Here is a 16,072-nt window from a genome sequence, read left to right as displayed (position 1 = left end):
AGGGAAAACTATTGCTTCTCTATGCTAGGAAAGAAAGAGCTTCTTAGTCAAACTCTTAGTGCAACAGTTGCCAGAACGAATGGCTACTACGAGTTTTTGTTTCTCTTCCTGGGCTTTCTTATATATCACATTTTTCACATTGCAGGGAGATTGCCTTGTATCATTAATGGCAAATGCCATTTAATGATACTTTTTGAAGCGGCTTAAGACACTATCACCAGTTTTACCCGAAATATTTCCCCTGCACATTCATAGTTTAACAAGTCAAGTTTGTGCATTGCAAACACTTCTGCTTGCAGCTTCTTTCCATCTTTGTTGACAGTTTAAGCTCAGCACACTGGCATACCTTCAATTCTGCTACGGGTGCAGTAATACCTTTCAATTGCCTGAACAGGAACCACCGGAGGGCATCTGTCTGAGTCTGAATTATGTTTGAAAACCATCTGGCATATTGTAGGATAGTCCTAATAATAACAATGAACACTTTATCAGCAGTTGAGTCACTGTGCTTGGTTTCCAGTGTAATTCTCGTATTAGTTGTATGTATGTATTCCATATAGCCAAAGGGTTACTACTACGTGCAGATACTGTATAAGACCATTGTGCTGACAGCTTGCATTTGGACTCATCATTCAAAATCTGGCTATAAAGAAAAACATTTAAATAATAAAAATAATTACCAAGATGAAAGACACAGATCAGTGTTAGTTGCATCCCAGACCTGTTTCCTGCTTCTGCGTGGGGGAAGAATGAGGAGTGGAGTAAATGGGGATGGCAGTCACAGGAGTAAGGTGCTTTCCCTGAAGGTGCTTTTGACCTGTTGAAGGGGATCTCTTTTCATACTTAACACAGACATCCATCAACAAGGACAGTGCAGAGTTGCCTGGGCCTAAAGCATGGGGAAGAGAAATGCTCCAGGAGGTCCTTGGTCTTCCCTGGTTCCTCACAGGAACTCACTTATTTTCCTGTAGGCAGAGCTCAAAGTGTTTTGTGAATCTATGTTGTTCCCCAGAACCTTAACGAGGTTCAGAGACAATACCGTAATTTTGCATGTTTAAGTAGTATTGAACCAGACCTTCAGCTAGCAGTGACTGGCACAGCTCTAGTGACTTCTAGCCCTGGCTGAAATCTGTCCAAACCTACCTGTGTTCTCAGATGTTTGTCAGGTGTCCCCCAACCCAGCACTTACATGTGCCCATCATGCCCTGGCCGTCCCTCAGGTCTTCTCTGTGTTGCCTTACTGGTGAAGCACAGCTGTTGGGGGTTTGTCCCTGTGGGAACAGAATGTCCTCAGTGGGGTCCTCAGCACATTAAACTGATGCCAGACATACCCGTTTGGCTGCCAAAAGTACTGCACGAGACAGCTTTAACTTTACATTGGCAAAAGCTGGGATAATGTGCAGAAGCCGTGACAGAAGCATGAGTAAATGATTTGCCTGAGATGATGCAGAAGAGCTGGTGGCAAAGCATGGAGGGAGCTCTGGTCTCCTCACTCTGAGTTTGTGTGCCGGTCCCAGGATGCTCTCCTGCTGTCCCCCACCCAAAGGCATATGAAATTATGTGGTTTGAGGATCTTTGCTGTTGGATTGGCAGCAGAGGAGAGCTAAGATTGACTAAACCACTGAAACTAATAAACTTCTCATGTGCATGCAGGGACATCAGATTAATTAGTTTGCTAAGCAGTGGAGCTGGAGCTGTGCAGCTGCCTGACAACGATAAGAGGAGGGAGGTGCAAACCAGCAGCCTTTCTGCTGTCTGCTCCTTCCTTCCATCTCAGCTCCCTGAAAATGGCAGATGAGGAGCACAGAGGTAGCAAGCCAAGCACATGCAACCTATGCATACTGTGCCGAGCAGCATAATCCAGGGGTATTGTTCGCTGTGTGTGCAGGCATCGCTTCCCAAAAGCTCCCACTGCTGTCACTGGAGAGAGGCTTCACTGGTGGTTTCTGCAGGAGCACAGGGACATTGGTGCAGGGAGCTTTTGAAAATCCACTTCTAAAATGCAAATGCTTTCCTTCTTTAACAGCCACTTGAAGCCAAGCATGATCAACAAACACAAAACACTTTCACAGCTCAGACATGCTGTGGATTATGGTTCTCCCCCCTTTTCCTTTTTCCTTTTCTTTTTCCCCTGCATAATGCAGTTTGCCCCTTAGTTTGACAAAGTGAAATTAATTAACAATTTCATTAAAGTCTTTGGTTTACAATGATTAGATAATAGCTGCTTGTATGTTAAGCAGTCACTGGGAATGTACCCAGGCAGACAAGTTATGTCAGCACAAAAACTGGTGAAATTTTGATCCTTTTGTTAACACTCTCCCTCCCTGAGAGCTGTTCAGAGCAGGTTAGACAGACAGCTCTTGGGAGCTGTTTGGGTCTAGCGTGTCCTAGCTTTGGGGCAGAGAGACTAGCATGCTTCACTAAACCTGTCCAGCCTTTCCAGCTCCCTTTTCTGTCCCCAAAGGATAGGAAATTTTTGATGCAAATGCTCCTACGAATAGGTTACTGTGCCCAGTGATGTCGCAGCGGTTGCTTGGTTGAGTAGGCTGTCCTGCGTGGTGGACAGGGCCAGGTCAGCTGCTGGTGTGCCCTGGCTTAGGTACTTATCCCTGTGCTAAAGGATTTGTAAACTCAGCAGAGCTGCTGACCTTTAAAATGCATTTAAATACACAAAAGTTTGGGCCCTGAAAGGGGAGGGAGCTAGAAAGCATGGCTTCTGGAGGCTTACCCTGAGCCTCTGGCTCCCCCGGCTGGAGCCGGTGTGAGAGAAGGCACAGTGGAGACCCAGGCACTTGAGTCAGGCTTGTCACCCGACGATGAAGGCATCTACAGTGTCTGCTTGCTCTTCATTGATAACTTTAAGTACCTTTGAGTACCTTAAAGTACACACTCTAAGTATGATCTCCTTATAGGTTGCTGTACAGTAAATGGGTGCTGCTCTGTGGAATAATTGTTTCTTTTTTTTTTTTTTTAAATATGCTTTTAAAAATCAAATTAATTAAATGGGTGCAAATAAGAGGGTGAGCACTTGGAAAATGAAGACTGACCGTGCAGAAACCAGGCTGGAAGAAGTTTCAAGGGAACACATAAGGGGTCTGAGCTCGTTTAAGTAAAGTAATGTAAAAATGTGGTTTAGTGCTCAGCCTAATTTAGCATGCCTGCAGGCTGCTGTGTGCAAAGTGTTCTCAGCCTTCCTCATCATCTCCAGATACAGATTCCTTCCCTCTCTGTGTGCTGCATCTGATGATTTATATAGCCATGTAATGAATCCAATCAGTCTTGTTACCCAACAGAAGACTCTCTTCATGTTTATTAATAGTTTACTGCCCCGTCGGATCGGCAGCTTGAACCGTGCATCCCATGATGCCCGTCCAGCACAATGGAGATGGCAGCAGTGTGCAGTCTGGGTTGAGAGGAGAGGGGAATGTGAGCAACCCATCAGCAGCGCTCTTTTTACCAATTTTGTTGTAATGTGAAACTATACACAAATTCAGTGCTTATATGAGGCCTTTTCATTCACAGGAATGGGAGGTTTTGCAGATTGAGTTCTTGCTGTTTTAGTGTAAGACAATTTTCTGCCTGAACAGAGACTGTAGGGTGGCTGTGGCATGAGTTGTATGCACAAGTGCTGCTGGCCATCCGGAATTATGTGAGTTTACCTGGCAACACTGCAGGAGCTGAGCACAATGGAAAGCTGAGTGATTAGCTGTTGAACCTTGTACAACAAGTGCCTTCAGTGGAATTGTGCTAATCAATTGACACACCAGTGTCATTTATTTTAAATAACTTTTTACTGTTCCTAAAGGTTCCATTTCGAAGTTTCTACTTCATAGGATGAAAGAGGTGCCAATACTCTTTAATCCTTGAACAGATAGGACTCCCAGCAAGAGCCCAATGTTTCTGTACTCCTTTTTGTTTTTAACAAAGTATTGCTCCCTGTGCAATACTTTGCCAAACTCCAAAGAATAGAAATAAAAATGGAACATTTTGGCCTTTTGGTGGCTGTTTATCAGCAGCAGAACAATTTTCAGACAATTTAACAAATCTCCAGGCCCTTTGGAGGCTCAGATACAGCTATTTCTAGGTTGTCACATGTCTAATTAATATAAGTAGTAACGGTAATACTCCTGCTGGTGTTCTGCTTTGGCCAAGGCTAGGCTTCCAAGTCTGATAGCTGATCATTAAGAGTGTCTTTACACCCAGCTAAAACCTTTCTGGGGTCCATAAGAGTGTGGGAATTAATTGGCACAGGTAATGTTTATCACTGTACAGTGACATCAGGGAGTAATGTTGTAGCATGTAGGATCTTTCTTTGCAGTCATCTGGGTTTTTAAAAGCTTAAGTATCAAATGCTAATTTTAAGCAATTAGGGTTCTAGGAGAGGTTGCAGTATAAAAATGCTGTTAAATATAAACTTATTTTAATTACAGCTATCTTAGGAAAACTGTGTAGAAAAAGAAAATTTTTATTTTGCTTTGTTATTTAGCAAATCACATTCTATATCACCAGAGACGTGTGCTGGGAGAGTCTTTTTAATTCTCCTCAGGTTTATACGTATCCTTGAAGTAGAAAAGTTGTGTGTGATGAAAAGAGTTTTAATTCTGAACTTCTTCCACCACCGTACAGCTGCGGTTGGAGCTGTGCTGGCGTGCATTCAGGAGTCTGTCTGTTTTCATCCCCTTGCAGTGCACTAATATCTCCCATCTGAAAGGCTGAAATGGAGGCCGTTAGTTTCTGTAATTTAGGATTTGATCCAGTGTTAAGGAAACTTCCCCGTCCAACCATCCAGGAGCCAGTCTGACAGTTGCTCTCCCACCACATGAGATGGAACTGAAGCCCCTTTGCAGCTCCACACCCCACACTCAGAGACAGACCAGATTTCTCTGCCGTCTCAACCCCTATTTCCTATAGCAGGCTCTTAGACATCCCAGTCCTTCAAATACTTTAATCGTGGTGCAGTAACTAAATAACAAAATACAACAAAATAGCAGCTTGAGCTGGCGTCTCCAAGGAGGGATCCCAAACAAAGGAAACCCTGGGCTTTTATACCCTGACAGTCTAAATGCAGGAAGGTCCGGGGGTCTTTGGCTCCTGCCGTGTCTCTGCGTGTGCGGTCACCTGGCCGGGCCACAGGTCCCCAGGCCCTTTGCTGTGCAAAGGGTTGGCAGTTCTGGCCTCTTGGCTCAGGCTCTTGCCACCAACAGCTCAACCTGCAGCTCCACTGCAGCTGCTCACGCAGCTTCGGGCACTGAGTGTGTTCCTCAGCACAAGCTGGTGGCTGCATTAATGTTGGCTCAGTCTGAGCTGAGATTTAGTAATGAGTTGTGTACGCTTTGGTAATCTCTGGTAATGGCAAGTAAAACAGGTTCTCTTAAAGCACTGCTGAGGGCTGAATAAGTGAGAATGGAAAGGGTGGGAATAATGAAAAATGCCTGATATGACTGTAAGCAAGTGGCTGGACTTGTCAGCTTTTGAACTTTCTTGAGCACAGTTTTGACACACTCTGGTGGTTCTCTTTATAGCGCTTCCACGTCGCAGTCGGACCATTCCACTCACACCAAATCTGCTTCTGCTCTGTCGTCTGACTCCATCTCCACCTCAGCAGACAACTTCTCTCCAGATTTAAGGGTATGTATGTTTTGTCTTAAAAAAGAAAAAAATACAAAATGTGACCTCTTTCAGAGAACATGTCTTGCTTCTGTGAGTTGGATATGGTAAAATAATGTCAGCTTTCAGTAATGCCAAAATACATTTAGCCAAATTACTGAAAGGGCCTGAAGTCAAGCAGGTGAAATTGAAGTTTAATCTCTACTTTATGATGTCCTTCTTGATAAAGTTGTTTAATCTTCAAAAAGCTGACTCTGCAATCCTCACTTGGAGATGAATTTTCAAAGCAACTCCATTTTCTTTTAGGTGCTTTAAGTAAGTGAAATCCTCAACCTGTCAGTTGTATATACTTTTTCTTCCTGTTATGTGTATGTATATATAAAAAGTGTTCTGTCTTGAGAACTTCTGCTTGTTTGTAAACACTGAGTCCTTGGAAGTACCTTCTTTCAGAGAAAGATTGCTATCTATCTCCAAGCTGATGAAAATAATCTGTCACAATGAATAGCTCTGACATAAAAAAGGTGCAAATAGGGCTCTTTTAAGTCTGCTATTAGATTAGTTAATTATAAACTCGGAGTTCTAGTTCAGTGTCACAGGGGTTTTGAAAGCTATCTGTATGCTCCTCTTATGAAAACAAGGGGTTTGCTGGTATATCTTAGCTTTAAAAAAAATGTCCCTGAGGATAAAACTGTTGGTACTGGTGCATTCCAGTAACAACTTGAGCATTTCTCAGCTGTGGTTGAAAATCTTTGTAAAATCTAAACACAGTAAAATTGCATAAAAATCTCTGAGTACAAAGCTAATTCCTTTGACAACCATGATGATTTTTCATCCCCTGAGTGTTGTCTCAGTCATCCACAATTAATAACAGAGAGTCCACCTGTTCCTAAATGACAAGAATATGAATGTTTCTTTCTAAAGGCAGTTTATTAGCCAATTTTAAGCTACAATTTGGAAATTAATCAGTAGTTTATGTGCATTCTATGATAGTTTGCACCTTTTGCCTATGGATCCAAAAAGTAATCTTCTGAACATGCCTGAGTATGGAAATTTGTAATATGTCTGAAGTTTTTCGCCTGTGAAGTTAGGGTGTTCAGTCACTCTAACATACAGAAAACATAATTTTTAGGCTGAGGCTAATTGGCTTATTGATATGAATAAGATTGAAAATTCTGCTACAGCTCTAACTGTATAATATTATATATGAAATTATTAAAAAATTAAACTTATTTTCTTATTTAATTTTTTACTGAAGTTTGCATATGTGGGATTCCTTTTTCAGTTTTGATGCGCAACTCAACTTGCCTTCTCACAGTTTTGGTGACGCTTCAGGACTACCTTTAGAAGTAGAGGACAAGCCAATATTTCCTTTTTAGAACTGAAGTTGTCTTTCCCTTCCAGTGGTTAAGATGGCTCAACATGTTGTCCTTGCAATCCTGATTGTGTTTTGTGACTCTTTCCCCACTTTTGTCACCTTATCTGTGTGAACTGTAAGCTGTCTGGGCAGGGATTCCAGCTCTCCTCAGCTTGTCTGGTTTCCTATTCAGCAGGGCCTCTGTACCCACTAGCAACCAAAAACAGTGTCCACAGGGGAATGTTCACTTAGCTGCATGAGAGATTTTTTTCAAGCAGAAGATGCCCATGTATTCCTGGAGGCCATTAGAAGCCCATAATTTCATGCTGTGCCACAGTTCCTGTAATATGCAGGAGTGATTTCTTCACAGCCTGCCCTCTTTTTTTTATTTCTAAGCAATCAAAAGTTCTGCCTTGGTTGGAGCAAATGCTGCTCCTCTTTCATTTTAGAGTAGTATTTCAGCAGAGATGGTAAAACAGAGAATTACTTATTTACAATAAAGTCACTGCAGGCTAAGTGTGAGCACCTGCTTCTGCTGGCAAAAGGCTTCTTGCTCTTCACCTGCATCAACTCTGTGTGAACACAATTTGGCACATGCCTTCTGTGCTTCACCTAAAGCTTACTCTTGCAGAGGTGGTGTGAGTGGCTGCAGTGCAGCTGTGTGTAGGTGTAAAGCTAGGTCATACCTTTACACTCGAGTGGCTGTTTGTCAGTGGTAGGCATTCCCATGCTCCTACTTGTATTAGAGTATAGGGAGAAAGGGACAGTTTCCACCCCTGCAGGTTGACTTAATTCTCCTAGAGGAACTCATGCATTCATCATTTCATTCTTTATTCCTGAGAGTGTCTAAGGCTGGTGAGCAGTCTTTGGGGGTCAGATGATCTGTTCTGTATTCCAGTGCAACTGCAGACCCACCATCTGTCCTCAAATCATCACTGTCGGTGCTGGTGTGTTACTCTTTGCTCCCTGGGCTTCCTCTTGGAGCTTGGTGCCAGCTCCCAAAGGGAACAGTTATTCTGAGTGATGGTCAGGTAATGCTGATTTCTGTCAGGTCTTAAGTCGAGGACAAGGGACGTTCCTTCCCAGGGCTTGTCATTCTTTGGCCGGTTTTCTTCGAATTGACACCTCTGTCGTGTGACAGTTCCACAAGTTTTGAAAGTCAGTTCTGTGAGGGATTTTTAAGGTCCTGATTGGTTTTGCTATTTTCTTGGAACTTTCTGAGATGTGGCCTTGCCTTGGATATTGCCGATGAGGCAGTACCATTAACTGATACAGTGACACGAGCATGTTCTCTGCTCTAGCTCTTTCCTTACACGCCTGAGCGTCTTGTGCAGCTTTCATTGGCACAAGACAGCACGAACTCCCAAGTCTTACCAGGTACTGAGATTTGAGCTAAGCATCTCATTACTGTGGGACAAAAAGAGGTCCCACATTGTTCCTGGAAGAGCATAAGAGAACAAGCCCTGAAGAAGGAACTGATGCATTTTGTGGTAACTCTGTGGTATGGGAGGCGAGTGCCTGGGCTGCACGGTGTTCTCACAGGAAGGTGTTGCATCAGTTGGCTTTAAGAGGCTGAAAATAAGCTTTTCAAGATTTTGACGTGGATATGCCATTTATGTGATTATGATCTTGTTATGTGTTTAAATTTTTCCTGCTCGAGTGAATTGCTACGTGGATTCATCATCACTCCTACCTCTATTTGGTCTCTGCCTCTGCATGTGCATTGGCTCAAATTTAGGAATTAAATTTCTGTGACGATGGAAAAACACTATGTGATAGCTACAATTAGCACTCTCTTTTTCTGTGGGGAATTTTTAGAAGAATAGTAGGCGTCCATTGGGAGGAGGGAGCCAGGGGAAGGACCCACCTAATTTCTTGCAGTCTGTGCCTGCAGTTTTCTTTTGGAGTGCAATTAACGCTCTGTGTGTGTGCGTGCATGTGTGTAATGAGGTAAATGAGACAACCACTGGGGATTCCTACTGAATGCATGTGCAGTATTTTTCCTAAATCTTTCTCCAAAGTATTTAATAATAACCTTTATGAAGGTTTGGGGGTTTTTTTAATGTATATTGAGCATGTCAGTATCTGGAACTGAGATTAGATTCCCTTTCCAGTAGAAAGCTTACAGAATTTTCACTTCATAAACTAACTCTAAATAACTTTTGGCTGCTTCAGTTAGTTTCTTAGGAAAAAAAAAAAAGAAGAAAAATACCCCAACAAACCAGAACCCCAACAGAAAAACAACAAAGCACTCTTAGGTTCTCCTTCCACCCCCTTCCTGATCTCAAATCCAAAGCTGTTTAGAATTGATTTAGGGTATATACTCTTGTAGAGATTTTTTAGCAAACACACTGCCATATGTTTTAACATAAGTTATAGATCACGCAAGAACAGAATTGAAGTAGTTGGAAGTGAAAATGGAGTTGGAAATCTATAGATACTTTGTAATTTGGGTTGAGATGTTAAAAACACCTTAAAGCCAACATTGCCAAAGGGATTGGAGTGTATAAATAGCTGTTACAGATCTGGGAAGGTGGTGGTTAATAAAATACAGCGAGTTTCTTGCTCCTATGTCCTGTAGGCAGTATTTTCTCCTGTGCGTATGAGGAGATGTGTCTGTGCATTTTATAGTACTCAAGTCTTCTTGCTGATGCTCTGACTTTTATCAGTAGGGATTTTCATTTTCAGGTAGCTGTTGCTTTATAGGATAATGCCTGAAGTTTACCATGTTCAAAGCTTTGGAGTAGCTCTTACGAAAGGGTTGGATCCTGTTCATTTGCAGTTGAGTGGATATGGCCAGCAGAGCCTGCTGCCGCTTCCCTTAAGAACAGTACCTTTGCCTGATAACTTGTTAAGGCCCATTGTGTTTGCTTTTGGATTTGTATGCAGCAAAAGCTGAAACCAAAGGATGGAAACTTGTATGTTGTTTTCTTTATATTGTTTCTTGCATCTAGAAAGAAGGAAACTACAGCAGATCTGTATGTCACCTGCATGGCTGTGCAGCCTTCAAAAAAAATTGTTCAAATCTTTGTTGTTAGCATTGCTGTTGTGACCACTAAACCATTCTCCCCTTTGAGGGCAACAGTAAGATCCACAATTCCTGATACTGCTCTGAAGTCCAGACAAAATACTGTACAAGTATATGACCCATCCTTCATGACTGTTGTTCTCTACATAGTGATTTTCTTCTTTAATATATGAGGAATTGGTGTATTTACAGTAGGTTTATGCATGAGATGCAAGAATATTATTGTACCATTCCCGGGACTTGAAGGTTAGAAATGGGAAGAAACAGAGTGGCTTGTGTAACCTTAATTTGTTGTATATTGTGTATATGGTCAGAGACTGTAGACAAGCCCGTGTGGTTTATTTTGTGAGATGCATAACTGATGCATGACAAAAGGTATATGAAGGAGTATTTCCTTCCAAGACAGTAAATGGATACTGTTGCTGCCTCCTTAGGTTTCCTGGATTAAATCTATTTGGGCAAGTCTGCATTCAAGCTAGCCAACCACAATTCCTTTGCACTCTACAGAAGGACATAGATCATTTATGATCTGATCTATCTCAGCTTTAAGAATATGCCCATGCTAGGTGAGAATGTCATGGAGCTGAGCTAGAGAAGTCCTTGGTGCAGATGTTGGGAACATACTTTGAGGGGCAGCAAGTGATTTCTGAGTATCCCAGCTTTAACTGGGTTCCAGTAAAGGTACGGTTTTGTCTCTTTTGAGAACCTAATGTGTTTCTCTTCTGACTGTGGAGAGAATGCAGACTAATACCTCCTAATACAGACTTCTAAAATTGAGGTAAATGCTGTCCCTCAGGTGATATTGGGCAGGATTAACTGAAATGCCAGTCACTGACTTTGCCACCTTTGTCTTGCTTTACTCTAGCTTTAGTGCAAAGTAGCTTAGACTAGTTTTATGTAGAACACGTATATTGTTAGTAGAAAAACATATTGAAGAAAGATGTGATCCCCCCCCCTCCATCCTTTGCTGTAAATCACTAAAACTAGCCTCAGTGAGCTTTTCCATTACTATCTCCCTGCCAATGCAGGAAGTGTGTCAGGCTTTGGTTATGTGTAACACATGTTCAACAAGAGCTGGGTTTAGAGAGTGACATAACGTTTTAAACTCTAGGCACTCATTTAAGCAATGTTTTTCAGTTTTGATTTTAAGGGACTTTTCAGTCAGTGAGTGATGCTAGCTTGGAAGCACTAAATCATGACAAAACCTCTGCCTTAGCTCCTCCATGGTAGTTGAAGACTTTCTGCCCTGCCAGTCGGCTCCAGGATAATATATGGGGATAAATATTCCTGTTTTGGACTAGCCCTTGACTCTTTGCATGGGGCTGCCTGTAAGCAGCCTAGTACAGAGCAAATGTGCAAAGATGTCTTCTGTGTTGGGAACTTTCCTTCCCCGTGCACTGGACTGTAACTGCTATTAAGTTACAGACTGTATTGCACAAGCCACCAGATGGTGAAGGTAATTGACCTGTTTTCACAAAACACTTGGCAAGATGTGAGCTGGTGATGCAGCAGTGAAATTGAATGAGCTGTTCATCTTTTTACTGTCACTGTGTGAAGACGTGACCGTGTATTTCTCTGCATCATTGCTTCATTACATTCTCACATGGAGGAGCACTTCATGTTTTTGTGGGTGTACGGGGGTAGAAGCTATGCAGGCAGAAGTGGCCCTCACCTGACCTGCTGCTAACATTTCCATAGGTCCCTTTGTACACAGGCATGAAGTCCAAGGGCCAAATCCAAGAACAGGCAGTGCTTTACATTATCAAAGGTGTCAAACAGAGGGACTTAAAGAGCAGCAGAAGAGAAGTAAGGAAGTTTTACAGGGAAATATATTTTAACTATCTTGAAATTCTTATTTTGACCAAACGAGTTGCCTGTGTGTGTTTGTGGGAAATGGGCTTCCTTTCTTTGGAGCATTAAGCTGTTGATGAACAAAGGCACAAAGGACTGGTTCTGGAGAATGAATGATGCTCTTGTCCATAAGCATGGTCATACCAGGACAGCCCTGTCCGTGACTGGAATTTAGCCCCTGCCATTGCCATGTTTTTCGAGGACTCCAGTTTATAGTAAGTGCTGCATATTTCATAAGAACTATAATGATTTTCATTTTAAAATATCCCAAGAGATGGAAAATCTTGGTCCCCTCCTTGCACCTCTCCCCAATAAGTCCTTTTCTGCACCTCCCCCTTTCAAGGAAACAAGCCCACAGAGCAGCCAACCTCTGGGTTGAAAACTATTGATTTCATGCAAATTAGATAGGGGAAAAGCCAGATGCAGTCAGTTTTCTGTCTCCTTTATGTGGAAATAATATTCCCTAAGTGCTCATCTAGTAAGAAAAGAGCAAAGACAGCAAACATTGCTAATTTTTCTTACATAGAGGTACCTAAATGCTTGAATATGAAGTAATGCATGGTGAAAGAAATCTCTGGAAGCATTTATGATTGCCATCTATTAGGAATGGAAAACTAAGGAGAATGAGCAAATGACCTTCATATGCTCTGAAAAATATTTTCATCTCTTCCTAATCGACTGCCATATTTCTCCTAGCTACAAAATGCAAGAATTTTCTTTTTGTTGAGTAAAACCAGGTAAGAAGTGGCTTCCCTCCTGCCCCCTGTTAGTTACAGTTTTGTAAATTTAAGGGCAGATCAGGCAGGAATGAACAAGCATGGTATTTAAAGGGAGTACATGGATTTGTGATTGCATGCAGTGCCTGCCAAGATTTGATTTTCTGTAGATGTTTTTGCACGGAATGAAACATCTTTGTTCCCTTCTGTATGATTGCTTGCTCATTATAAATATAAATTACCTGTATCAAACTCAAAAGTGAAATTCTTAGTAATGGAGGCAGTATTCTGTGACTTACTTTAGTTGGTAGAATTTATAACTGTTTTTGATCAGAGTGTTTTTCTGTCACTTAAGACTGATGATATGAACTTCACTGAACTAGTTTAATGGTTTCCTTGAAACTTTTAATCTTCTTTTCACGTATAAGTTATTTGCTAAACAAAATTCAGTAACAGTAATGGATAGAGTCAAGCTAATGTGCTGTCCAAAGTTTTTGAGCAGCCCATGGAGAACAGAGGCGTTGTGGTTTGAGACGTATGTGGAACCCTTGGCACTGAAGAAGGTTCTGTATTAAAAAATGTTGGACTTGTCTGAATAGATAATATCTTCAACCTTCTGTGCCAGGGAGTGTTGCTGAGTTGAGTCAATGACGACTTTCTGTCAGAGCCTAATGAGAGAATTTTCTTGAGGCACCAAGCCATACAAACTTGAAGAGACAAGCCAGCCGTGGCTGAACGAGTGGCCCTCAACAATGTGTTCCTTTGAGCTTCTAAACCTTGCCTTGTAGCTGTGCAGCGAGGCCCCAGGAGATTCACCAACCCAGAGAACCCAGAGAGGCTGTTCTTCGTCACTGGACATTCGAGTCTGAGTGGAGAAGAACATCATGGAAAAAACAAAGCAGAAAACCCCAGGGAAACACTGCGTGGTGGCTGCTTCCTCCTGCAGAGGAGTCCCTTTATATTACTTTGAGGACTATATTTCTTTTTTTTAAATACAATAATCTTCCGCTTCTTTTTAAAGATTTTCAAGACAGTGGTAAGTAAGCAAGTGATTTCTCAAGCCCTTTTTTGCTCTCTCAAAATATATATGGTAGGTAGAGATCACGGTTTGTGATTTATTTTTTCAGTTGTGTCAGGAAGGCATAGTTAAAAGGCAGTTGCAGTGTACTTTGTATGTTATTACTGTCTTTAGAGTAGTGTAATACGTGATCTGTTGTCAGAACATTTTTTGATAACTTAAGTACCTCTTGTGGTGTTTTTTAACCAAGCTAGGAGGCTGCCTTTGGCCAAGTGCTCTCTTAGGAGTTGAATGGGCTTGATGTGGTATTTGGACGGTATGTTTGATTCTTTGTGTACTCTTTTTAAATGATCCATGTGTCCATGGTGTTTTGTCTTTTCCCCTTTGAACTTTTAATATCCCAAAGGAATAAGACATAAAGCATTTCCCTGCAATTAATATCTTGCAGCTCTGAATGCCTCTAACATAGTTTTTTGAGCCATCTGGTCATAATCCTCAGAAAAGTCCCCGTGCCTCAGCAGGCAGAGATATTTCTGTTCGTTCCCATAGTCTTTCTGCTGTGGTATTCTTAATGATTCAAAAATAATCAACAAAGTCCATTTACTTGCTTGACTTATGTTTTATTGCATTTCCAGTAGGATTCTTTGCACATAAATCTTCTCAAAGTACACTTGAAATAGCCATAAATGGCAGCTGAAATTCTCCTCAAAGTAGTGCAGTGTTTGCAGTCAAGTAAGCATGGCTTCTGTTCCATGGTCCTGATAATTGAGCACTGAGAGGACAAAAGCACCTTAGCAGTAAAATGCTAGGAAAAATGTGCCCTTTTTCCTGTTGCAAGCAATGTTTCATTTAGAGAAGAAACCTATGCACCTGTGAAAAACTGTCCTAAAGAAGCATACTCATCTTGTTTCTGCACAGATTTGTGTCAGGCCTGCAACTTCTGTCAATGTCAACTGGACGGAATTAGTCCTCTGTGGGGATTTTTTTTCTGGCATGAATCGAAAGAGCTTTTTTATCTGTTTTGTTTCAGGCATTTTTACACCATCACTGGAGTAATGATAAATCTTAATGCACCTGCCATAGTGGCACTGTCCTTTGTTGATTGACTGACGGAAACAGCCATGAAAAAGGAAAGGGATGCAGTGGTAGGGCAATTCAGGGGAAGGAATAGGTGAACATGGTTTGAGACCCCCAAAAGGCATTTAAAGCAGAGAAGCATTGGTTATGTAAGTGTATAGGTTTTGCTATTAATTTACAAACAAAGTTAATGAATGAATCGAGTATGTAAAAGTAATCCTATGGCTAAGTCTTTGCAGGAAGGCTGACTTCCCTTTTGTGGTTCTTTGTGACAGCAGACAAGAGCCAGCTCTGACACAAAAGCTGTCTGTCATACCTCAGCTAAGACAACCTGTCTACAAGCTTTGGAGCCATGCCTTTTTAAATGAAATTCATGCAGTATTTGTATCTGACTTGGCTCATTCCCTGCTGCCTCTCTGCACACAGCATGTTTGTACTTCTCTGCAAAGTGTAGGATATGACTGCTCAGTTGTTAGGAGATGTCCAGCAGATTGGGTTTTGCTATGTTGACCACAAGAAAGAACCAGGGTTGGGATTTGCCCTTCTGAGTCTGCACAGACATTCCTTTATCCTAGTTCTTAGCTTTCAGTGGGAAGAAGGGTACCTATGCTAAAGGTGCTTCTCCTAGGTGTCCTGCTTTCCACCAACAGGTATAGAGTGCCTAGGGCGACCAGCACAGATGTAGATCTCTAGGTTTAGGTGAAGTGGATATTCCTGCAGCTTACTGACTACCCTGCCTGCAAAGTGGCAAAAATGATGATTAAGGAGGAAATTTAATCATTTTCCATTTCTTGAGACAAAGGCATTAAAAAAAAAAGAGAGGGAAGGAAACTTTAGATATGTTAAGTACAACCAAAATATTCCCAGGTAGTCCTTTAAATGTGAAGTATCAGAGAGGTATTTTCCTGTAGGAGATAAAACCTGTCACTTGGCTGTTGAGTTTCGATTCCATGTTTCACACTTGATTTGAAAAGATACATATTTTTTAAACTCTACTCATTCTCTATGTTTTTGTACATATACACCATGCACATTCCTGTCCCTGCACCATATCTTTCACCTGTTGCTTCTGACCAGTGTATGCTCACAAGGTAGACAGAAACATGCCAAATCTGAGTTCAGGGACTGCAGAAGCAAAGGGACTTTGTGTGTGTGTGTGTAATGTTTGTCTATACAGGCAAGTTTTATATGTTTATGTCAAGGGACCAGTTCAGAGACCGCCTTCCTCCTGTAGGAAACATAGAAGAGGACTGTGTGTAGCTGGAACAAAAACAGTTCCCAGCTTGGAGAGCTTGTCTTCTCAGAAGATGGAGCAGACATGGTTTTGGGGAAAGGAGTAACACAGGAGCAAGGTGTTCGTGCTGTCGGGTTGAACGTGTCGTACCAGTGCTGCAGCTTTATGCATAATAACTCTGTTCAAA

General features: G+C 41.8%; 1 protein-coding gene across 2 annotated transcripts in view; it reads left to right on the top strand.

The window, feature by feature from the left end:
• MTMR2 (myotubularin related protein 2) overlaps positions 1-16,072 on the top strand; it is a 63,153-nt gene that overhangs the window by 16,284 nt on the left and 30,797 nt on the right. For both annotated transcript variants that reach the window (XR_007201589.1, XM_048294590.1), the window contains exon 2: positions 5,523-5,628. Coding sequence is in view for 1 of the 2 variants with exons in the window: in XM_048294590.1 (XP_048150547.1) it covers positions 5,523-5,628 (106 nt within the window). In the remaining variant the exon portion in view is untranslated. The remainder of the gene's footprint in view (positions 1-5,522; positions 5,629-16,072) is intronic.

The sequence above is a fragment of the Corvus hawaiiensis genome, chromosome 2 (genome assembly GCF_020740725.1).
Source record: "Corvus hawaiiensis isolate bCorHaw1 chromosome 2, bCorHaw1.pri.cur, whole genome shotgun sequence".
Classification (NCBI taxonomy): Eukaryota; Metazoa; Chordata; class Aves; order Passeriformes; family Corvidae; genus Corvus; species Corvus hawaiiensis.
Note: the sequence above shows the minus strand (reverse complement) of the source record. Positions and strands in the feature narration are given on the sequence as shown.